Here is a 25,049-nt window from a genome sequence, read left to right as displayed (position 1 = left end):
CCATTCCCATCCCACCCCTCTCCCCACGCATGCCCCAATCCCCTGTTGAACTTAACCGTTGGATAGGCTTATATGCATGCATACAGGTCCTTTGGTTGAACTCTCTCCCTCCCGCCACCCTCCCCCTACCCTCCCCTATCCTCCCTCTGAGGCCCGATAGTCCGATCGATGCCTCCTTGCTTCTGGTTCTGTTCTTGTTCCTCAGTCTATGTTGTTCATCATTTCCCCTAGATGAGCGAGATCATATGTCACTAGATATATACTAATAAGAACTGAATGTGAGACGAACAATAATAGTTATGCTGACAGGCAAATGAATCAATCTGTAGCGAGCTTCCCCCTGGACCAACAGTTCTTTTGAGACCCAATTTCAATGTCCAGTAGTTCCTTATGTGTACATGTCAGCACTGACCCCTCAGCTCTGGATGGTGGACAAATGGCGGTAATGGAGGTCCGACTCCCTCTGGTTTGGTCTCGGCCGAACCCAGGGGCACGGCGTCACCCGGACTAAGGGGCACGTGGCCTCACCCATACCCAAGGGGCGCGTGGTCTCACCCGGGCCTGGGACCCAGCCTCACCTGGATGGATCCAGGGGCGCACGGCCTCCCCCGGACCCAGGATCTGGCTTCACCCGTACCCAGGGACGCTTGGCCTCTCCCAGACCCAGGGGCACGTGGCCTCACCCGGGCTTAGTTGCACAAGGCCTCACCTGGTTCCAGGGACACATGGTCTCTCCCGGACCCGGGGACGCTTGGCCTCTCCCAGACCCAGGGCCACTTGGGCTCACCCGGGCCTAGGTGCACGAGGCCTCATCCGGATCCAGGGACGCATGGTCTCACCCGGACCCAGGGACGCTTAGCCTCTCCCAGACCCAGGGCCACTTGGGCTCACCCGGGCCTAGGCGCACGAGTCCTCACCCGGATCCAGGGACACATGGTCTCACCCGGACCCAGGGACGCTTGGCCTCTCCCAGACCCAGGATCCGGGTGAGACCTCGTGCACCTAGGCATGGGTGAGGTCACGTGCCCCGGGGTCTGAGAGGCCAAGCGTCCCTGGGTCCGGGTGAGACCATGTGTCCCTGGATCCGGGTGAGGACGCGTGCACCTAGACCCGGGTGAGCCCAAGTGGCCCTGGGTCTGGGAGAGGCCAAGCGTCCCTGGGTCCGGGTGCGACCATGTGTCCCTGGAGCCGGATGAGGCCTCGCGCACCTAGGCCCGGGTGAGGCCACGTGCCCCTGGGTCTGGGAGAGGCCAAGCGTCCCTGGGTCCGGGTGAGACCATGTGTCCCCGGATCCGGGTGAGGCCTCGTGCACCTAGGCCCGGGTGAGCCCAAGTGGCCCTGGGTCTGGGAGAGGCCAAGCGTCCCTGGGTCCGGGTGAGACCATGTGTCCCTGGATCCGGGTGAGGCCTCGTGCACCTAGGTCCAGGTGAGGCCACGTGCCCCTGGGCCTGGGAGAGGCCAAGCGTCCCTGGGTCCGGGTGAGACCATGCGTCCCTGGATCCGGATGAGGCCTCGTGCACCTAGGCCCGGGTGAGCCCAAGTGGCCCTGGGTCTGGGAGAGGCCAAGCGTCCCTGGGTCCGGGTGAGACCATGTGTCCCAGGATCCGGGTGAGGCCTCGTGCACCTAGGCCCGGGTGAGCCCAAGTGGCCCTGGGTCTGGGAGAGGCCAAGCGTCCCTGGATCCGGGTGAGACCATGTGTCCCTGGATCCGGGTGAGGCCTCGTGCACCTAGGCCCGGGTGAGCCCAAGTGGCCCTGGGTCTGGGAGAGGCCAAGCGTCCCTGGGTCCGGGTGAGACCATGTGTCCCAGGATCCGGGTGAGGCCTCATGCACCTAGGCCCGGGTGAGCCCAAGTGGCCCTGGGTCTGGGAGAGGCCAAGCGTCCCTGGGTCCGGGTGAGACCATGTGTCCCTGGATCCGGGTCAGACTCATTTTTAATTGTCTACTTGATATATTTACTTGTATGTCCATAGACCTCAAACTTAACATGTCCAAAAACAAATTCTTTATCCCCTCTAATCTAAATTTGCTTCTCCTCAGTTCTTGGTCTCAGTAAACCCAGTTGCTTAGTGTAAGCACCTTTGAGTTTTTCTCATGTATGTCACATCCAGTCCTTCAGCAAGTCCTGGTTAATCCCCTTTAAAATATATCTCAAATCTTTCAACATATCATTTCTTTACCATTGCTGCTCAAGGTCAGACCATCATCTTCTCTCACCTAGACCAGCCTCCTAATTGTCTCCTTGCTTCTATTCTTGCCTGATTTCTGCTTTAAAGCATAATTGGATTATAATTCTCTGCTGCTTCTCATCAAAAAAGGTTCAACCCAAACTGGCCCCTGACTATCTCTTTCCTTTCCTCCTCTGAATATCCATCGCCCTCCCTGCCTCTCTCCCCTCCAGCTACATGGGCCGAGCTTTCTACAAGCACATTTTGATCTCAGGGTTTTTGTATTTGCTGTTCTCTGCTTCAAACTCCCTTTCTCCAAATAACCATATGGCTAGTTCCTTCACTTCATTTGAGTGTGTACTCAAATGTCATCTCTTCAGAAAGGCCTTTTTATTTATTAGTCATCCTTCTTAAAACAGCATCTTCCTAAAATTCCCATCCTTACTGTGCTTTATTTTTCTCTGTAGTTCTTATTGCTGTCTGACATTATATTGAAACTATTTATGTATTGCCTATCTCCACACGAAGGCAAGCTCCCTGAGGGGAGTAAGGACAAGGGTATTGTCTGATTGTTCACTGCTGTATCTTCAATACCTAGAATAGGGCCTGGCTCATACAAAGTGCTAAATACATATTTGTGGAATGAATCAGTTGAATGTATAAATAAGTGGCTGAACCGCCTTTGAGAAAGATTATGAAGTAATGCCCAGTGGTGGAATAGCTTTTCAGTAAAGTAGTGAGCTCCTGGTCTGGCACTATTCAAGCATGAGCTGGATGCTTGAAGGATACTTGAAAGGATGCTGCAGAAGGAACTTCCATGTCATGTGGAAGTGGAAAATCAAACTAGGTTTCCTTCCAATTATGATTTATCTGACCCTATGATAAGTTAATTGTGATTATTATTCTAAACATTAACTTAGCACCTACTTTGTGCCTAGCATTGTTCTAGACACTGAAGATAAAAACATAAAAGAAGCCTAACCAGTATCCATAAGGAGCTAGTAGTCTCTGGATAATTAGGAAAAGAGGTGCTTAAGAGTATAAGTATAAAGTTTTAGCAGATTAAAATTTATCTTTTTCTATTTATTTTTGAGATGTTTTGAATAAATGGGGAAGGTAGGAAAAAGATGTTACTAGGAGAAGAACTAGATAAGAAAGATGACCTTAAAATTGCCTTCCTGAGAAGTGAGAATTTAAGGGGTGAAGACCACATTCTATGTTCTTATGGGGGAATTCCCCAAAATAGAAATACCAGTGTTTCCCATTGAGGCATATTACAGGGCTGGATGTAATTCAGTAGCAAAAGTAATTTGAAATTCTTGGAACAAATGTGCCTTTTCCAAAACCAATAAAGATCATTAAGTCCTGTCCCATTTCTCCCCCATTAGGGGTGTTAATATGAAATGGACAGTCTATTAAATCATGTTGTTAGCACAAGACTGAAGATAAAGCTTTCTGGTGAGTAGGACAAGGATTCTAACAGTTAAATACAAAGGGACCCTTCAGTTCCTTTTCTGATTCGTGTGCCTGAAATCTTTTAGGCAAAGGGGGAATAGTGGTCTTTTTTTATATGACCCTAGTCCCTCATGCTGCTCTTCTTATACACATGCCCCAATATGACTTGACACAGACTCATCCTCTCTAGCTAGGACATGATGCCTAGGTAGGTGGGGAATTCCCGTTTTGTTTAAAAATTATAGTAGTCTTTGGGTTTGGCTGGCATGTTCATGATAAGTTTACTGACAATTGGTTTTTTTCCTCTTATGCCATATGCTATTCCATGATTCATCTGTTTTGAGTCTGTTGCCTTGAAGGTGAAACAATTTCTTCCAATGTTGATATTTCATAATCTCATAGATAACAAGCATACCCATATGCATAGTCCTTCAGAAGTTTTAAACATTTGGAGATGAATGAATAATGCTGCCACAAATGGAAAAGAGCAGCATAAAATCATAACGGTGATATTAAATCATCTTTTGTTGGGTGGTTGGGTGAGCACTGACATTGATAAAGCCTGGTACTTGACTACATTTCTTTATCTCTTCCTGAGAAATTGTTTCTGGCATGTGTTATTTGTTTATGAATTTTAAAATTTAACATTTTACTTTAATTGCCTTGATTTAATGTATTTTAATATTTAGATAGATAAGATCTTTATTTGTAAAATTGGGGTTTAAATTGCAAATAAATCGTTAACATTCACTGTTTATATTGTCATGGTGGCATATTTTCTATCTTGCATAGCAATGACTATTCAAACCTTAAAAAAATCTTTTAATTTTTGATATAAATAGTAATCTTTCAAAATATTTTAATAGAACATGTTACCTTTCTGAATGCAATGCAAAGCAGTTACTTCTGCATGGGTACCTTCTAAGTATTTATAAGATTAGACTTCTAATAAACATGGACTACACGCATTTTTGCATATAGCTTTAACCAACTCACCGATTGTGTTGCATCATTTAACCACCTGTATCTGTCAGTGATTGTTTTTGAAAATTTCATGGTGTAGATGCATGTGTAAATATTTGTATAAGTTATACATTTGGAGAGATACTTTTAAAAGATTCTAATCCTTAGTATATCTTTCTCCCCGCCCTCCTCTTACCTGGCTTTAGCTCCTCTTTGGTTCAGGTGTGCTGGTGTCCCTAAGCCTTTCTGGGCCGCAGCTGGAGAAAGTGGTGATTGACAGAAGCCTGGTGGGAAAGCTCATCTCAGACACCATCAGTGATGGTAATTACCCCCATGTGCAAATCAATTGCTTACATTAACAGTGGGGCAGGAGAAATAGTGTGTCAACAGGTAGACTAATTATTACCACTGGGGACCTGCAAACACAAGTAATTGCATGTAATAGCATAGTTACAACCTGTGGGACCAGTACAAGTTTTGACTAATATTTAATATCAAAGTTTTTGTCAAGTGTTAGGCTCATATTCTGAATATTTTTCACTCTTAATAAATGTGAATGTATTTTCAAAATTTTTTTTTCTGGTGTGTACTTTCAAAATTAGTTTCCTATTGTTGATATTTCAAATATTTTTCATTTTCAAAAATGAATTTTGAATAAATAACCCAAATGTGTCAACACAGCCCCCAGTTAAAAAAAATAATACTAGTAATGTTTGCTTTGCCTCTTTAGGAAGATTCTTTGTTACCAAAGTCTATGAATATTAACTTTTGAGAACGTCTGGGCGATATTTCTTTCTTTTTAAAATTAGAATTGACATATGATATTGAATTAGTTTCAGGTGTACAATATAGTGATTGGGCACTATTTCTAAATATCAAACATCAATGCAAAATATACTAGATAAATCTGGATTCTATTAAGTGATACTACATACTATTGCACATAAGAAAAAGATTTTAAGCCAGATATTTAAAAGGTAGGATACTAACATTTACTGAACCTGAAGAGGCTTTATGCTTTGCCAACCTATCCATTTTATTTAATTCAAAAAGCAACCTTTTATAAGGAATGGCTATTTTCATTTTATAGATAAGGAAATAGAAGCTGAGATACTAAGGAACATGCTCACAAATGCGATACTAAGGAACAGCTCAGAGTGACTGAGCTGAAAGTTGAACCCGGGTTCTAGCTGCAGAACCCGTTTTCTTTGCACTATACTATGCTGACTCCTGAAGTTTAAGATTATCTTCTTTTATTCACAGTAAAAGGTCCAAGAAACAGATTTCATTTTCATTAGAGTCTGAAAATTGTCCGTGTCTTAAATTGAATAATCAAAGGGAAGTGCAGTCTAATGGGAAAGACAGAGGTGAGAATACAGACCGCCCTTCTGTTGTGCGCTCTCACTAGCTACCTCTGAACAAGTCAGACCCAATTTCATCTTCCTAAAGCAAAGCAGCCTGCAGGATGCCTCTGATTAGCAACATTGCTGATGAGACTACGTTGAGGGTAGGCTTGTAAGTGTGCTATGTTCTCTTCCTTTTAGGACAGGGGTGCTAAAGAAGCTTCCCTATGGAAGAGGTTTTATTTTTACCCCTTTGTTGACACTGCAAATAAAGTAGTGACTGTGATGATTTTATCACACTGCTGCACCTCTATAAGAATTAAAAGGAGACTTTCAACATTATTCGTGTCTCTGAGATATCTTCTTTCACTTGTTTCTTTTATTTATACACTCTCATGAGACTATGATAACAATGTGATTTCTTGGCAGTTCTCCAGATTCTCCTGTAATTGTGTAGATCTGCTGTTGGTAACTGTTTGCACAATGAGGGGTGTAGAAGTAAAGAAAAATATATAAAACATTCAATAATTTCTTTATGCTAGGAACAACATAAAACATTTCTCAGTTATTGTTATCAATTTTATGTAACATTAATGGCCCTTTCTGTAACCCATAAAAATTATCTACCTACTTGTATGCTTTAGAAAGAAATAAAGCTGTAGAAGTATTTTTACTAATATTCCTTTAAAAATATTTATTTAATGCACATATTGGAAATAATATGCTTTATTTCATTCAGCTTGTATACTCTCAAAAAGAAGGTTCATTGATGAAAATTTTAAAAATAAAAAAGTAAGATTGGTGGGGAGCACTGATCTATATTTGTTAATCCAATTTATTCTCAGATGGTTTATATCGTGTAGACACAGGATTAAAGGCTAAGGTTAAATAAAGGTACATGTTTTAATCTTTACTTTCAGGTGTGAAACGTCTTTCTAGCCCTGCTTCCAACTACATCTTATTTGGTGGTGGTTCCCAAACATCAGAGTATATTGAAACGGTCTCAGAAAAGAAGGAAAAGTATCAAATCCATGCATGATTAAACTGATGATTATCATTTATTTCCAGTATCCTTAATATCCTTGTAAATTTTCATCATGATATTTAGGAGACTTAAGTTATTTCGATTAACATTTATTTTGTGAAAATAGCCTCTTGTAATATTTCATTGGAAAAAAATCAATTCATTGTTATTTTATTCTAGCTTATTATTTGATGGTATTATTAAATCTTCCTTTTTTTTTTTTTTTAAAGCTCTTCTCACAGACAACTTTATCATCTTATCATTTTTGGCACAAAACAAACTATGTTTTATTCAGTTTACCAAGAAGATGGGTTCTCCCGATGTAAACAAAAGATTGGAAAAACTCTCAGCTTTGGATTATAAGGTAGAGATTTCAATTTAAGTAGTCATATTGTTAATTATTAAGATATGAGTTTCACATGAGTTGATGCTATGCTCATTATTCTTGCACATTTCTAGATTTCAGGGTTATTATAGGATTAAGCTTGATTCATTAGAAACAGTGGCCACACCTAAGTTTTCTCTTTTCCTCTCAATGGAAACCTCTCAGGGTCTAACAATGAAATGTTTAGAGCAATTTATATAGTACTTATGGAAGTCAGTGACAGATAACAGGCAAGTTACACATTTGAAAATGGTTTTGTCGGTAGTGGTAGTATATAGACCATTCTTATTTTCCCCTAAGACCCCATATTATTTTTCTAAGCTAGGCTAGCTGGCCAGGCTTCTATTTTACAAGAAAAGAAAGAAGAAAGAAGGCACTTCCAAAGGTTAATAGAAAAGTGTAAGAAACAAGGAGTGGGAAGATTTCCCCCTCCAACTATAACTGGAGAAAATGCAAAAGGAAATTTTCATGTGTTAAGTCTCTCCCTTCACTAACTCCAGGTAATTTGTTTCTTTGAATCAGGGACTTGACATCTGTTAAGGCAGGATTTTTATTTTAAATGGTGTGTTTTAATTTAAATTTTTCCACATTACCTTTTAAACTGTTTAGAAGGCATACACTCTGCTAGGATGAGTATCTAATACATTTTCCAGGCTGTTTCAGTTCAAGGCCTCTTTTTAGCAATGACTTATGTTTGCAAGATTGATCCAGCCTCTGTGACGTGGATTTGAGACAGTTCACTGTTCACTGGGAACAGAGCTGATATACAGCTTCCTTAAAGAAGATGCACACTTATGCCGTAGAGTATATAGCTAAGGCAAAGAATTTTAGAAGTCAGCTTTGTTGCTTGAAACTGTGTGTTTTTAAAAAAGTGGTATTTAAGCTAACCTTTTGCCCATTTGAGATTATTTCATAATGTGATTGAAGTGGTAGTGGTGTGAGGGAGGATCTAATTTTATTTAGTAGAAACATGTATTTTTATAAAAAATATTTTAAATTCAGGATAAAATATAAATAAGTTTTCACTGTTGTACTGAACTACAATTTGGTTTTGTTTAACAGTTTTGTGGAGCTTCTGTAACACTTTGTGTAATATTGCTATTTCCTTGGCTGGAAATCAGTGGTACTCATATATTATATTTTGGGTAGTCAAAAAATGGCTATTAACACTTTTAATGGGATGTTATTTTCCATACTGGCTAACTGTAACTTTACTTAAAATGGTATTTATTTATCAGTACTGTTCTTCAAAGTGCACCGGTGTGCATTAACTCAAACTATTTTAAGTATTTCTAATGCTGCCATATAAACTTCTATATGACTAGTTTCTCCATCTTAGGTTTGATGGATAGCTTAATGAAGTCTTCTCAGCCAAAGAACAGTGGTTATCCATTAGTGAGAGCAGAGAGAAACTGTCATGATGTAATCTTTTCTTATAAAAAGATGTAGAAAATGGACCTGGTATGTGGGCCTTTATACCTTAAGTAAAGGAATTATTTGTTTATTCTTCCTGCCTTTGGATTTGGAAAATAGGATATGAGTACTCCTTGTCATTTCTATAATTAGAGAAGTAATCTCTTTGGAAAACCCATGGATTTTATATTCTGGTTCAATATTTCAATTCCGGTATTTAATACTTAGTAAAAACTGCCTTTTGTCATTTGGAAGACTATTTTAAGAAACTTCTTTATTTCACTTGCCCTGTATACCATCGTGATAGAATATGATGCCATTCAAACTTATAGGAAACATGAAATTTCAGAATAACATTCATGATTTGCATTACATGAGGACTGAAAGTGTCAGTCTCTTGTTTTAACTCTATTTCCTCATGTAGACATTTTTAAGTAATATGTTTACATGGCAAGTAGTACATAAAAATAACATGTAATTCCATTGTGGTATTTCTCTAAAACAAGAAGATAACTAATGATATTGAGAGCTTAAACATAGGAATTTGCACTTCAAAGCATAAAGTACATCCCTGTTGTCTGTCACTGCCCATTTGGATTTGAAAACAAGGAAATAGTGTAGAGTATTATAATTCTGCTTTTCTTTACAGCTGTACCATAATTTAATTCTTTCAGAGTGAAATAATTTTGGCAGAGAAAATTGCAGGGTAAATAACCTGAAACTATTGGCCTTTAACAAATTTTCCTGTCTGCATTTAAAAAATCCAATTCAATTTATTTAACAGTGAAGGGACAGTGCAAGGAGTTAAATGTTTACCATGAGAGAACAACACTGGTAATTACTTTGATTTCAGTTCCTTTTGATGTGCATTCAGAGGATGAAGAGGTCAATAATATTATGGCCATGCAAATAGAAAAGAGTTCCTTTTGACCATATTAAAAAAAATAGCAGAGGATTATTAAAGCATTAACCTTGATTTTAATGGCCTTGGTTGAGTGGTGAGATCACAATTTGGATGAGCCTGATTATTTACTAAATACAATACATAAATGCAACGGGTTCTTAACACCCATTGCACTCTGGCATTATCGCATTACTGCCATCCTTTGTTGCCTTGCAGACAGGAATATGAAAGCAATCTGTCATGTAGTGAGACTGGCTCCAGAAGCATTTCTCTGATAAGAAGACCCCCTGCCCTTTGCTAGTGTCTGGTCCAGTAGGCTTAGCCATGCGCTTAATCCCCAGAAAGTGGTTCGATTATTGCTGACCAGCAATGGCAAGATAGTTTTTTTTTTTTCTTCCAAGCTATCAACCTTCCATTAATTCCTTAAGCAGAAATACAGTGCAATCTATATTTCCTTGGCATGTGTCACCCAGATGGTGCCGTGCTTATGTTTTCAAATAACCATGTTCCAAAATAACATAGTTTGAATAATAAATTCTACAGTTTTTTTCCTAAGAAAGAGAAGCATAATTCTCAGAAGCTGCATCAACTTTTACACACGATGCTGTGGCTTATCCTTTGATGCAGAATGTATGTGTACATGTCTCATATATTCCTTAAAGTGATATTTGCCTCAAGTTGTTTTTCCTTTTATTGTTGTCAGTCAGTGTTAACATGTTGTGTCTCAAACAGTATTCGGACGCTCTTGGTCAGCAGTACTGAACTTGTCATTTAATATAGCTGGTCTCAAATCCTCTGTGTAGGTCGATGCTGTCAAGCAACCATGACTGTACATTTTGGTATTGACTGGGATTGCTACAGCCAATTCTCCCTAACTCACATTTTCCCTTTCTCTTTCCTCTGCTAAAAACGGAAAGAATTTTGAACATATGTCTTTTTTAAATGTGTCAAAAGAATTTGGTAAATTCTGACACCTCCTTAAGCACATGTTTAACATGCATATTTACTTGCATTTATCTACATTTACAGATGCTTTAATTTTTATAATACTTTGGGGATTTTGCATTTAAAAAAAATGATTCTTGTTTGCTTTTTTTTTTTTTAACCGTTAGATTTCCTATTATGACATACCTGGCCCAGTAAACAGGACAACGGAGCGTCGGCTAGCCATCAATAGTGCCCAGGATATAGTTGTTTGCTGGTGGCCACTGGTCAGTGATGATGCTTGGCCATGGGCCCCTATCTCTTCTGAGAAGGACAGGGCCAATCTGCTGCTCCTGGGTTATGCTCAAGGAAGACTGGAGGTAATTTAAATAAATACATACATTTTATTGAAGAGCAAATAAAATAGGATTATTAATTTTTCCTGTGAAGTAAATGCAAATGCTTTTTAAACCTATAATTTTTCCAAATAGTCAAAAGGAATATGAAATGGTATTCTTAAAAGTATTCTATCCAGAAGTTTCATAGACAATTTCAGGGCTGACACCATGATTAGAATAGCACAATGATTAGAGCAAGGCTTCTGGGTTCAATTCCTAGCCCTGCCACTACCTAGCTCTCTGTCCTTGAGCAAGTTACTGAGGTCAATATGCTGTGGTTTTGTTAATTTAAAAATAGAGCTAAGGAAGATAATACATGCATTTAGAGCAATACCTACATATAAACTCTTTATCACTGATCGCTATTATGGTTCTTGTTATCATTATTAGTACTCTCATTCCTGTTTGCTCATGATTTTGTCAGTCAAAGCTATGTTATCAGTCACCTTCTTTGAACTTCAGTCAGTCAGTGAACAGTCAAATGCCTATTCTGTGCACAACCCTGTGGTGCCACACCACGGCTGGGGCAGAATTTGTAAGGAGGGCTCTGGGCAGTGGCCTCGGTTTAGCATCTTGCCTCAGACAAGAGCACCAAAGGGTTAATCTAAGAGGTGAGGACAATGTCCCTCCCTGTTCTTGACATTGGTTCTATTGTCATGAACCTCTGGGTATTTCCAGCTTGGACTAGTACTTTGAGTATGAAATTCTGTTTCACGTTGTTTATAACTTAAAAAAAAAAAAGCTTCACCCATTTTTTAAAAAGCTTTTGCCTGGGTAAAATAGTGTGTTTCTGTATTTTCTCTAAGTCTGTTACCTTTTAGGCTTTAAGAAGTATTTCTCAGAATTAGTATTCTGAGATATAATGAACAAATCCAAATTTTCTCTATCACTACCTTCCTCTTCTGGTTTTATAAACTTTCAGCCTGTCTTTTAACCCTTTGCACTCGCTTGCTTTTTTCTCGATTCCTTTATTCTACTCGGGATTTAATTTTTTAAATACCCCAGATTTTACAAAGCGCGGCAGTAGAATAAAAAACTGGAGTTTCTTTTCATACAAACTTATTTATTTGGATTTTTTTATATTTCAAATTATTGATACATTCAAAGAGTAATTTTAATCTCGACATCTGAGTGCAAAAGGTTAAGACTGAAAAGTCCTTTTTGATTAATTAATTAATTAGTTAACTAATAATTAACCCTTTTCTGGGAACTTTTCCAATTCCATTGCAATAACTAACACCATTTGTAATGTTTTAGGTGTGAATTTTTTGAGGCTAAGGAAATGTTTTACTATTTACTTCTGCCCTGTTCATGCCGCCATTTTATTGATCTTGGGTCTCGATGCTAATCGAGTAAAATACTTCATTAAAATGACAATGTAATAAAGCTAATTATAATTCTATTAATGTTCTGTTTGATAATAAAGGTAAAAATAATTAAATCAGCCTTTAGTTATACATTACACAAATTACCTTTATTTGAAACTAGAGGCTCAGTGCACGAATTCATGCACCAGTGGGGTCCCTTGGCCTGGCCTGTGGGATCAGGGCAAAACCAGCTCTCTGACATCCCCTGAGGGGTCCTGGATTGCGAGGGGGTGCAGGCAGGCCGAGGGACCTCACCAGTGCATGATCCGGGCCTGGGAGGGACACGGGAGGTTGGCCAGCTGGGGAGAGACCACAGGAGAGCTCCAGGGTATGTCCGGCCTGTCTCAGTCCTGATCAGCCAGACCCCAGCAGCAACCTTACCTACTGGTCGGAACATCTGCCCCCTGGTGGTCAGTGCACATCATAGCGAGAGGTTGAGTGGCCTTAGCATATCATTAACATACTACGCTTTGATTGGTTGAATGGCCGACCGGACACCTAGCATCTTAGGATTTTATTATATAGAACTAGAGGCCCGGTGCACAAAATTCGTGCACAGGGTGTGTGTGTGTGTGTGTGTGTGTGTGTGTGTGTGTGTGTGTGTGTCCGTCCCTCAGCCCAGCCTGCACCCTCTCCAATCAGAGATCCCTCTCACAATCCAGGACTGCTGGCTCCCAACCGCTCGCCTGCCTGCCTGCCTGATTGCCCCTAACTGCTTCTGCCTGCCAGCCTGGTCACCCCCTAACCACTCCCCTGCCAGCCTGATCGATGCCTAACTGCTCCCCTGCCAGCCCTATTGCCCCTAACTGTCCTCCCCTGCCAGCCAGCTTGCCCCTAACTGCCCTCCCCTGCTGGCCTGGTCCCCCCCAACTGCCCTCCCCTGCAGGCCTGGTTGCCCCAACTGCCCTCCCCTGAAGGCCTGCCCCCCTCAACTGCCCTCCCTTGCAGGCTTGGTGCCTCCCAACTGCCCTCCCCTGCCGGCCATCTTGTGTCCACATGGGGGCGGCCTTCTTTGACCACATGTGGGCGGCCATCTTGTGTGTTGGAGTGATGGTCAATTTGCATATCACCTCTTTCTTATATAGGATGAGTGGATTACATGAAACTAGGATCATTCTAAAAGGGTGTACATATGGTTTACATAACCTCATCTGTTGATGTCATCTAGATCATGGACTTTGGAGTTGGACAGACTTGGATTTGTTTTTTGGTTGGACAATATACTAATTGTGTGGCCTTTATCAAGTTTAGTCCCTCTGAGCTTCTGCTTGCTGTTAGCTAATTCAGTGTTCTTTGGCCTTAGGTAGATCACCTATTTTCTCTGAGTTTTCATTTTCTAATTTTTAAAGTGATGGATTTAAACCAGATAGGTCACCTCCATTCCCTGACAGCTCTAAAAAGTACTCATCTGGATTCTGCAGCACTCATTGATTTAGCCACTGACGGCTGCGAAGCCTTCAGTAGATACTGAAACTAAACAGCCTTAACACTGAAAAGCCCACCCTGACTGGTCCTGACTTGCCTTTTCAGTGTTATACCTTAAACAAACCTGTGTTCTAGCCAAATGGTTTACTCACTGCCTCATTATTTCCCCCCTCCTGCCCATACACATTACTGCTGTTTCTACCTGAAAGGCCCTTCCCTTTCTCTTTCTACCTCATTCAGAAACTACTGAGCATGACCATAGAGTAAGCACTGTATTTCATGCCATGAGATATGAATGCAAAACGATCCCTACCTGCAAGGATCTTCGTGTCTAGCATTGAGAGGCAAATATGAAAACATGTAAATGCACTGAAGTGTTATATGGTGCTGTGGATAGAGTATGTGTAAGCTATAGTAGCAGCCAATGGGGCATGATTGATTCGATGGCGATAGTAAGGAGGGAATATTAAAGGGGCTTCACAATATGCTCAAATATGAGATCGATACATAGTTTTACTTTCTTTTACTATTTCTAAGTTTCATATCAAGGTTGTATTAGCCCTATGGAGTGATTTGGCTAGTTTTTTTCTTCGCTTTGAAACAGTCAAAGGCATTATCTCACACTTGAATGTTTGGTAAAACACACCCATGAAGCTGCCTGGGTGTATATCCAAACATATTAGGAAAGTAGATTTTTCATACTGATTCTACTTTTCAAGCGTTGTTTGTTTTTCAGGAATTCCATATTTTCCTTGTGTTGTCTTCCATAATTTGTATTTCTTGAAACTTTTCCATTTTTTGTAAGTATTTGAATAGATTTTAATAAACGCTATCTGATACTTGCACATGATTTTTAATTATTCACCACTGATTGCATAGTTAATGTCCCCTTTTTCAGCCCTAATATGTTCAGATATGTAATTCATCTTTTGGCAAGTTACTGTTGTGTCGGATTTGGCCCTTTCAGTCATTCTTTCAAAATAAAACTGGAAAAGTTGGAAAAATTTATTTTTCAGAACCTCCTGTGAACTTCTATATGCAAAAGGTGAATGTCTTTTGGAAGAAATGTTTAGGAAAATAATTGTTTCTTTTTTTGAGTGTAAAGACATAATCTTTATGATTTGTGACACTTTTTTTTTAGCATATTGTGAACTAAAACCACAAGCATGTAAAAGTAATGTTCAGATATATGTCTTTAAATTTTTTTCACTAGTGACCAATAAACTTCTTGAACTAATATTAGAATAAAGAATAATATATTCTTAAACCCTAAAATTCAAATAAAACAAGTAGCAAGCAACCTCATAGAGAATAAATTTAATCTTTGCATCTATTAAACTATAGAATTTTTTAAAAGGCATTTCCCACCCAGGTTCAATCAGAAAAGAGAATAAGCTGCTTTTTGGGGGAAGGGGGGAGGAGGGACACTGGCAGGATCCTGGAGTAGCTATTTCTTGCCTTGGCAACACATTACCGTCACCTGCAGAGCTTTTACAAAGGGGCCCACCCAGACCAGTTACATCAGAATCTCCAAAGAGGAGGAGGCATCGGTATTCTTTCACAGGTTCCCTAGGTGATTCACATGTGCATCCAAACTGAGAACCGCTGCTTTGCAGCACAGTAAAAAAAAAATAAAAAAAAATTAAAGCCATCTTTTTGGCATAACAGACCATGGAAAGGATAAAGCCCACATACTGAACCAAATGAGAGTTTTAGCAGTAGATTCTAAGTAGAAAATTGGCTTACCATGCAGCTAAAAAAAAAAGAAAACAAAGGAAACAGAACTAAGCTCTCTGTGACTGAATTATCTGTTTGTCAGAGCAGGAACATTTATTTATTTATTTTATGGATGTTAGAAAACTGCTTGTCTAATTTCACACTACAGAGCTTGAAACAACAGTACATATCTTAATTAGAACTACAAAGCAGAGTTATGTATGTAGTCTAGGAAAACAACTTTCTTTTGAAAAATATACAATAAATAGTGTTCAGAAAAAGAAAAATTTTATCAGTAAATTAATTTTACAATAGGTTTTAATAGTGTATGTGTGGATTATCATGTGTAACATGGTAGTGTTTTTATTTGAATTTTACATATTCTTTATACTTCTTTTTGGAAAGTTTCTGCGATTACCTTAGAACTATTTAATACATTCCCTGTTAAAATGAGATGACAGCACAATTTATTCTTCCCTTCCCTTTATATTTGAGCAGACATTTTAACTTTTTAGCCATGTGGATTTGGTAATGCTTTCTGAGTATGGTATTAATTTCAAGATAACTCAAAACAGGTCACCTGAATTTGTTTATCAGAAAGTAATAAAAAACACATAAGCAGAGCTATTAAAACTAAAAACCTGTTTTAAGGACCAGGGAAATATAATCTTACAAAGATAACTTTTTCCCCATAAAAGTTAAAAAATTGTTTTTGCAGTGATTTAGCAGAACGTCTGATGGGAAAGTAAAAATGTGACTAACTTTTAATACAGTATGATTTGATAAAAGAAGCAATCAGAAAGCATTATAAATGCATCCAACTGAAAAACCAAAGTACTTAAGCATCTTTTCCAAAGAACTGCATTAGCTTTCAACTGAATAACAAACATTTTCTGTTTTAGGGATGATTTTTTAAAATTTCTTTATTATAAAACACATAAAGACAACCACACAAAATAAATGTATATTTTAATAAACTAATACAAAAGAAGCACTCCTGTATCCACACTTCGGTCAAGAAATAGAACTTTGTCAGGCACCCAGAAATACCATGACATACTTCGTTGTGATTTCAACTTATTCCCAGTCCCCAAAAGTAACTTCTATCATGACTTATAATCACTTTCTGGTAAAACCTAATAGTTTTTATTACCTAAATATGCATCCCCCAAAATGTAGTTTAATATTATCTACTTAAAACCAATGTGTCACTTTAATGTATCTCTTAAATCTCTTGTAATCTACAAATTCTCCCTCCAATCCTTTCTTTCCCTTAAAATTTACCTGTCGAAACTGCAGTGTGCTACCTCTGCATTTTATTGCTTACATGCTCACGGTGTGGTTCAACATGATTCTCTCTGTGTGTTTTTTAGTGATTGCTCTACTTAAAAAAATGTTTTTATTGATTTTTAGAGAGAAAGAGAGAGGAAGGGATAGGAATAGAGAAATAGAAACATTGATGCGAGAAAAACATCGCCGATGGGTTGCCTCCTCCACACCCCCTATTAGGAATTGAGCCAGCAACCTTGGCATGTGCCTTGACCGAGAATCAAACTGGTAATCTCTTGGGTCCTGGGTTGACGTTCAACCACTAAGCCATACTGGCCGGGCTCTTTCTCTGTCTTAAAAATTCTGCAAGTTAATGGTTAGTTTTGGCAAGACTATGGGATGGTGTTTTCTTTTATCAGAAGGCACATAATGGCAGGCTCTCTCTTTTTATGTGATGTTAGTATCTGTGGATGCTCAATGCCTAGATCCATCAAGTCATTAGGGTTGCACAATGGTGATATTGTAATTTTTTTTTCATTTACTAATTGTGATACTTTTATGAAAAGACAGTTCCACTAATCTCCTATTTGTTTCCCCATTGGTTGAATTCATATAATCAGGATAAGTGTTTATTTTCTTTACTAGTTTTCAAGATAATGAATTGGTTCCCTATCATTCCCTGAAGGGAACCAATTAAGTGTCTTTTTAAATACCATTATGAATTCATGGATTTTAACATAGTTGACTTAATAGTTTTTCATAAATTGTAAGTGTTATCTTTTTAGAAGCTCAGATTGTCTTATCTTTGGCCAGTGGAAACCTCTTCAAAGTAGCTCCTCTTTTTTTTCATGACTTTAGTGATAGTTTCCCTGTTATCTGGTATGATAATGTTCCATGCTCATTTTGTACATTTCCTGCCCCAGACCTGAAAATAGACATTTCTTCAAAAAGGTCTAGTTTCTTTTTAAAATTTTTCTTTTTCAATTACAGTTTATATTCAGTATTATTTGTATTGATTTCAGGTGTAGAGCGTAGTGGTTAGACTTTATAAAGTGGTCCCTTCAATATTTTAAGTACCCACCTAGCACCATATACAGTTATTATAATATTACTAGAGACCCGGTGCACGAAATTCATGCACTAGGGGTGGGGGGGGATTCCCCAGCGTGGCCTGTGCCCTTTCACAGTGCGGGAGCCCCGCGATCGATCTCCTCAAAGAGGTAGGCCCCGCCTACCCATCCAGGGATCCTCGATGGATTGCCCCAAAGAGGTAGGCCAGAGCCGGGGGTCCTGCCTCGGTGCCGTGCAGAGCTGCCAGGACCCGCCTCCACGCTGCACATGCGTCAAGTCCCCACCCACCCACGTGCGCCCCGCTGCGTATGCAGCCCCGCCCATTTAGCATAATATCCTCTAGGTCCATCCATGCTATCACAGATGTTAAGATTTTTTCTTTTTTATGGCCGAGTGATACTACACACACACACACACACACACACACACACACACACACACACCCCTATATCTCACAGCTTTTTTTATTCACTTGTCTATTGATGAGAACTTGAGTTGCTTCCATATCTGGGCTATTGCAAATAATGCTGCAGTGAACAGAGGGGTGTATAATTTTTTTCTAATTAGTATTTGGGGTTTCTCTGGATATATATCACTGGGTCATAAGGCCATTTTTAATTTTTTTTAGCAACCTCCATACTATTTTCCATAGTGGCTGAAACCAGTCTACATTCTCACCAACAGTGCTTGAGGGTTCCCTTTTTTCCACATCCTCACCAACATTTGTTGTTTGTTGATTAATTGCTGATAGCCATTTTGACAGTTATGAAGTGAGATCTCATTGTGATTTTAATTTGCATTTCTCCAATGATTAGTGTCATTGAGCAAGCCCGAGTTGTTACCTGTTTGCAGACCCACCTGCTACTGATTGGCAGTTCCCATGACCTCCTCCTTGCACTTCAACCATCAGTCATAAGTCCAGCTGTTATCTATACTAATGACCAACTGGTTATAAATGAGAGGTTCCCAAGACCCTCTCCTTGGATTCCATTATTTGCTAAAGCAGCTCACAGAACTCAGAGAAACATTTTACTTACGAGAATCACCAGTTGACTATAAAAGGATATAACTCAAGATCAGTGAGATGGAAGAGATGCATAGGGCAAGGAATAGGGAAAGGGCCTGGAGCTTTCATGTCCTCTACAGGTACTTTTGGATTTTTATGGAGGCTTCATTACATAGGCATGATTGATTGGCTATTGATCCATTCTCCAGTCCATCTCCCTCCCTGGATGTCAGGGCGTAGGACTTAAAGTTCCAACCCTGTAATCACAAGGTTGGCTCCATTGCATCCCACCCCATCCTTAGATGCTTTCTAAAAGTTACCTTAATAACATAATAAAATGCATCTTTATTACTCTCAACACAGGAAAATCCCAGGGTTTTGAGGGTTGTGAGCCCTCATTACAGAACCTAGTGGAGAGTGTCTCACAAATGTCTGGAAATGAGGAAACCTGGGTCCTTCCCCATGGACCTTGAGCCTAAATTGTTCTATGCCAATGTTATCAGAGAAATCGGGGTGTCCTCTTCATCACTGGATGATGGAGGTGGGGTCCTTATGCTATTTTGAGAAAAATAATGTTCTGAGACTCTCATGGGAAGAGGAGTGACTTTTATTTGTATGGAATTACATCTCTGGGTTTCCCAAGTCCCATTCCAGTCGTAGAAGAAGTGTAGCTGGGGTATCAGTAAAGCTAGAAGCAAAGTCAGAGCTGCTGTAACTGGGAACCCAGCCTCACCTCCACCGAGGGTGCCCTCAGATAACACCTGGGACTCTACAGCCACCCCTGCCAGGGTCCTGCTACCTTGGCTATGGTCCCACGGTCACCGAGTTTCCAGCAACCCCGGGTGCAGGCTCCTGTGAGTTCTGAAGCACGATCCCCTCTGACCGGCCCAACACTTTAGCCCAGGGCACTGCGACCACATGAGCAACAGATATGTGAGCAGCCCACTCCTGTCCAAGGAGCAGCAGCCCCGCGAGAAGCCCGCCCCAAGCCGAAGAGCAGGAGCCTCATGTGGCCTGCCCCTGTCCAAGGAACAGCAGCTGTGTGAGCGGCCCGCTCCCCCATCCGAGGAGCAGCAACCATGCAAGCAGCCCACCCCTGTCTGAGGAGCAGCAGCTGCACGAGCAGCCCGCCCACAACTGAGGAGCGGCAGCCCTGCGCAGCCCGCCCCCATCCGAGGAGCAGCAGCTGCGCAAGCAACCTGCCCCCATTTGAGGAGCAGCAGCTCTGCGAGCAGCCCGACCTGGTCTAAGGAGCAGCAGCCACTCAAGAAGACTGCCCACGTCCGAGGAGCGGCAGCCCTGTGCAGCCCACACTGGTCCAAGGAGCAGCAGCCACACGCAGCCCACACCCGTCCGACGAACAGCAGCCGAGTGAGCGGCCCACCCCTATCCGAGGAGCAACAGGCACAGGTGCAGGTCACTCCCGTCCAAGGAGCAGCAGCCGTGCGAGCAGCCCACCCCAGTAGGAGGAGCTGCCGTGCGAGCAATCTGCCCCTGTCCAAGGAGCAGCAACCTCACGAGCAGCCCGCCCAGTCTAAGGAGCAGCAGCCACGCACAGCCAGCCCTCATCCAAGGAGCAGCAGCCACGTGAGCAGCCCGCCCCCGTCCAAGGAGCAGCAGCCACTCGAGCACCCTGCCCCCGTCCGAGGAGCAACAGCTGTGAGAGCACCTCCCCCTCACCAGCCACAGGAGCCACCACTGCTGGGAACAGCACCTACCAGAGGAGCCGCCGCCAACTTAGGAGCAGCTGCTGCCATGACCACCCAAGGAGCAACCACAGCCTGAGGAGCCACTGCTACCCAAGGAGCAGCCCCTGCATGATTTGACATCTAGATCTGTCCGTGAGATCAAAAACGGGTAGACAACGAAGCCCCCAAAGGAAAGAAAAGAAGGAATCGCCAGAAAGGCAGCTAAGTGAAACAGGCATGCAATATGTCAGAAAAAGAATTCAGAAGAAGGGTCATACAGTTCATAAACCAGATGGATGAAAAAAAATCAACAATTTATCTAAGAACCAAGAAGAAATGAAGAGTGATATAGCTGCAATAAAAAACACCATGGAAAGTTTCAACAGTAGACTAGGAAAAGTGGAGGATTGAATTAGTGAATTAGAAGACAGGGAAGCAAAACACACCCAAACTGAACTGCAATTGGAGAAAAAAAATTAAAAGACAGGAGGAGACCTGAAGGGAGCTATGGGACAACATGAAACGAAGCAACATACGAATAATAGGGGTGCCAGAACAACAGGAAGAGGAACAAGGGTTAGAAAACCTATTTGAAGAAATAATGTCAGAAAACTTCCCTGATGTGGGGAAGAAAACAGTCACACAAGCACAGAGTCCCAAACAAGATGAACCCGAAAAGACCCACACCAAGATACATCATAATTATGACGGCAAACGTTCAAGACAAAGAGAGAATCTTAAAGGCTTCCAGAGAGAGACAGAATTTTCCCATTAGATTATTAAATGATTTCTCAACAGAAACACATCAGGCCAGAAAAGAATGAAAAGAAATTTACAAAGTGATGCAAAGTAAGGGACTGAATCCAAGAATACTCTATCCAGCGAGGTTATCATTCAAAATTGAAGGGGAAAGAAGGAGCTTCACAGACAAAAAAAGGCTAAGGGAGTTTATTACTACCAAGCTAGCAATGCAAGAAATACTAAAGGGATTGGTGTAAAAAGAAGAAATAAAAAGGTAAGAAGAAACACAGGCACAAAAAATAAAAATGGCTACAAATAAGTACCTATCAATAATAACTTTAAATATAAATGGACTAAATGCTCCAATCAAAAGACATCGAGTGGCTGAATGGATAAAAAAACGTGACCCATATATATGCTGTCTACAAGAGACCCACCTCAGAACAAGGGACTCACACAGACTGAAAGTAAAGGGATAGAAAAATATCTTTTGGGCAAATGGAAAGGAAAAAAAAGCTGGGGTAGCAATACTTATATCTGAAAAATATAGACCTCAGTGTGAATGCCATAACAAGAGATAAGGAAGGCCACTTCATAATACTAAAGGGATCAATACAACAAGAGGATATAACCCTGATAAACATATATGCACCCAAGGCAAGAGTACCCAAATACATAAAAAAAAACAAAAACTGGAAGATATCAAGGGAGAGATCAACAACAATACAATCATAGTAGGGGACTTGAATACACCACTGACATCACTGGATAAATTCTCTAGACAAAAAATCGGCAAAGAAGCAGCAATCCTAAATGACTCACTAGATCAGATGGACTTAATTGACATCTTCAGAACATTTCACCCCAAAGCCACAGAATATACGTTCTTCTCAAGTGCACATGGGACATTTTAAAAAATAGAGCACATATTGGGTCACAAGCAAAGTCTCCCCAAATTCAGGAAGATTGAAATCATATCAAGCATCTTCTCAGACCACAATGACATAATCCTATATAATCCTATATAATAAAAGCCCAATATGCATATTGTCCCCTCGACCAGTTCACCCGGGAGTTCGACCACTCGCTATGACGTGCGCTGACCACCAGGGGGCGGGGCAGAACATGGCGGGTGTTGGCAACAAGGCACTGGCAGAGGGCAGTAGTGGTGGTGCTGCTGGCCCCAGTGGACTTCCAGTTGAGCAGGGTCACAACTGCTGGGACCACAGGGGCCGGACGGGCTCACCATGGGTTCATGCAGGAGCCGGTCTGCCGAGGCCAGCAGGGAGAGAGCATGCTGCCCACCTGGCTTCTGTGTGGCACTGCTAAATGGCGCAGAGGCCCATGCTGCACCCCAGCCCATGGCATCTGGCTGCACTTACCACATCTCCGCATGGGGACTCAGGCGTCATGACTCAGACGGAGGGGGACACGTGGGGCCGGGGGTCCAGGTGCTGCCCAGGGCCCAGAGGTCAGCTGGGACCTGCCCTTCCACGTCAGATGCTCATGCTTTGATCGCCGTCCAGGCCTAGGGACGGCACCCATGCATGAATTTTGTGCACCGGGCCTCTAGTATTAGAAATAAACTACAATAAAAACAATCCAAAAAATTCAAACACTTAGAAGCTGAATAGCATGCTATTAAACAATGATTGGATTACCAAAGAGAACAAAGAAAAAATTAAAAGCATCCTGGAAACTAATGACAATTAAAACACAACAATCCAAAATCTATGGGACACAATGAAAGCAGCCCTGAGAGGGAAGTTTATAGCTCTACAGTCCTACCTCAAGAAAAAAACACACACAAAAAAAAACCACGAAGAAGTGTTAGTAAATCATCTAACTCTACAACTTAACCCTTTGCACTCGCTTGCTTTTTTCATCGAGCTGCTACCAATGCTAACCGTGTAGAGTCACACTCGACATCCAAGTGCAAAAGGTTAAAGAATTAGAAGTAGAGCAACTAGAAAAGCCCAGAGTGAGCAGAAGGAAGGAAATAATAAAGATCAGAGCAGAAATAAATGACATAGAGACCAAAAAAAAAAAAAACCCCCAAAAGATCAATGAAACCTAGAGCTGGTTCTTTGAAAGGATAAACAAGATGGATGAAGCCGGCTCACCAAGAGGCAAAAAGAGAGGACCTAAATAAACAAAATCAGAAATGAAAGAGGTGAAATAACAACAGAACCCACCGAAATACAAAGGATTGTTAAAAAATACTATGAACAACTCTATTCCAACAAACTAGACAACATGAAGGAAATTAACATATTCCTAGAAAAATACAACCTTCTACAACGCAACCAGGAAGAATCTAAAAAATCTTAGTAGGCCAATAACTATGGAAGAAATTGAAGCAGTCATCAAAAAGCTTCCAGCAAACAAAAGCTTGGGGCCAGATGGCTTCACAGGGGAGTTTTACCAAACATTCAAGGAAGAACTAAAACCTATCCTCCTCAAACTATTCCAAAAAATTCAAGAGGAAGGAACACTTCCAAGCTCCTTCTATGAAGCCAGCATCATCCTAATACCAAAACCAGATAAAGACAACACAATGAAAGAATTACAGGCCAATATCCCTCATGAACATAGATGCCAAAATCCTCAACAAAATTCTAGCAAATCGGATCCAGCTGTACATCAGAAAGATCATACACCATGACTAAGTAGGATTTATCTCGGGGATGCAAGGATGGTACAATATCTGCAAATCAATAAACGTGATACATCATATAAACAAATTGAGAGATAAAAATCATATAGTCATATCAATTGATGCAGAAAAAGCATTTGACAAAATCCAACACCCTTGATAAAAAACGCTCAGCAAGGTGGGAATAGAAGGATCATACCTCAACATAATAAAAGCCATATATGACAAACCCACAGCCAACAGCATACTCAATGGGCAAAAACTAAAACCATTTCCCCTAAGAACATGAACAAGACAGGATGCCCACTCTCACCACTCCTGTTCGACATAGTACTTGAAGTATTAGCCATTGCAAATAGACAAGAAGAAGAAATAAAAGGCATCCAAATGGGAAAAGAAGTAAAACTGTCCTTATTCTCAGATGACATGATACTTTACATAGAAAACCCTAAAGACTCCATCATAAAATTATTAGACTTAATAAATGAATTCGGCCTTGTAAGCAGAGAAATTAACGCCAAGAAATCTATGGCATTTCTATACATCAATAGTGAACTTACAGAAAGAATGACTAAAAAAGCAATCCCATTTACCATTGCACCAAAAAAATTAAGATATCTAGGAATAAACTTAACTAAGGAGATAAAAGACCTATATGTGGAAAACTATAGGACACTGAAAAAAGAGATAGAGGAAGACATAAACAGATGGAAGAACATACCATGTTCATGGATTGGTAGGATCAACATCATTAAAATGTCCATACTACCCAAAGTAATCTATAGATTCAATGCACTCCCCATTAAAATACCAATGGCATATTTCACAGACCTAGAATGAACTCTCCAGATATTCATCTGGAATAAAAAAAGACCCCGAATAGCTTCAGCAATCCTGAGGAAGAAGAACAAAGTAGGTGGGATCTCAATACCAGATATCAAGCTGTATTACAAAGCCACTATTCTCAAAACAGCCTGGTACTGGCACAAGAACAGACATATAGACCAATGGAAGAGAACAGAGAACCAAGAAATCGACCCAAACCACTATGCCCAATTAATATTTGACAAAGGAGGCATGAACATACAGTGGAGTCAAGACAATCTCTTCAGTGAATGGTGTTGGGAAAATAGG

At 40.8% G+C, this 25,049-nt stretch overlaps 1 protein-coding gene across 4 annotated transcripts in view; it reads left to right on the top strand.

Annotated features, from left to right (window-relative positions):
- WDPCP (WD repeat containing planar cell polarity effector) overlaps positions 1-25,049 on the top strand; it is a 261,553-nt gene that overhangs the window by 91,940 nt on the left and 144,564 nt on the right. For all 4 annotated transcript variants that reach the window (XM_028154524.2, XM_054727870.1, XM_054727868.1 and 1 more), the window contains exons 7-9: positions 4,792-4,906; positions 7,183-7,316; positions 10,767-10,958. In XM_028154524.2, coding sequence (XP_028010325.2) covers positions 4,792-4,906; positions 7,183-7,316; positions 10,767-10,958 — 441 coding nt within the window. The remainder of the gene's footprint in view (positions 1-4,791; positions 4,907-7,182; positions 7,317-10,766; positions 10,959-25,049) is intronic.

The sequence above is a fragment of the Eptesicus fuscus genome, chromosome 16 (assembly GCF_027574615.1).
Source record: "Eptesicus fuscus isolate TK198812 chromosome 16, DD_ASM_mEF_20220401, whole genome shotgun sequence".
Lineage (NCBI taxonomy): Eukaryota > Metazoa > Chordata > Mammalia > Chiroptera > Vespertilionidae > Eptesicus > Eptesicus fuscus.
The sequence above is the reverse complement of the archived record's forward strand: the minus strand, read 5'-3'. Positions and strand labels throughout refer to the sequence as shown.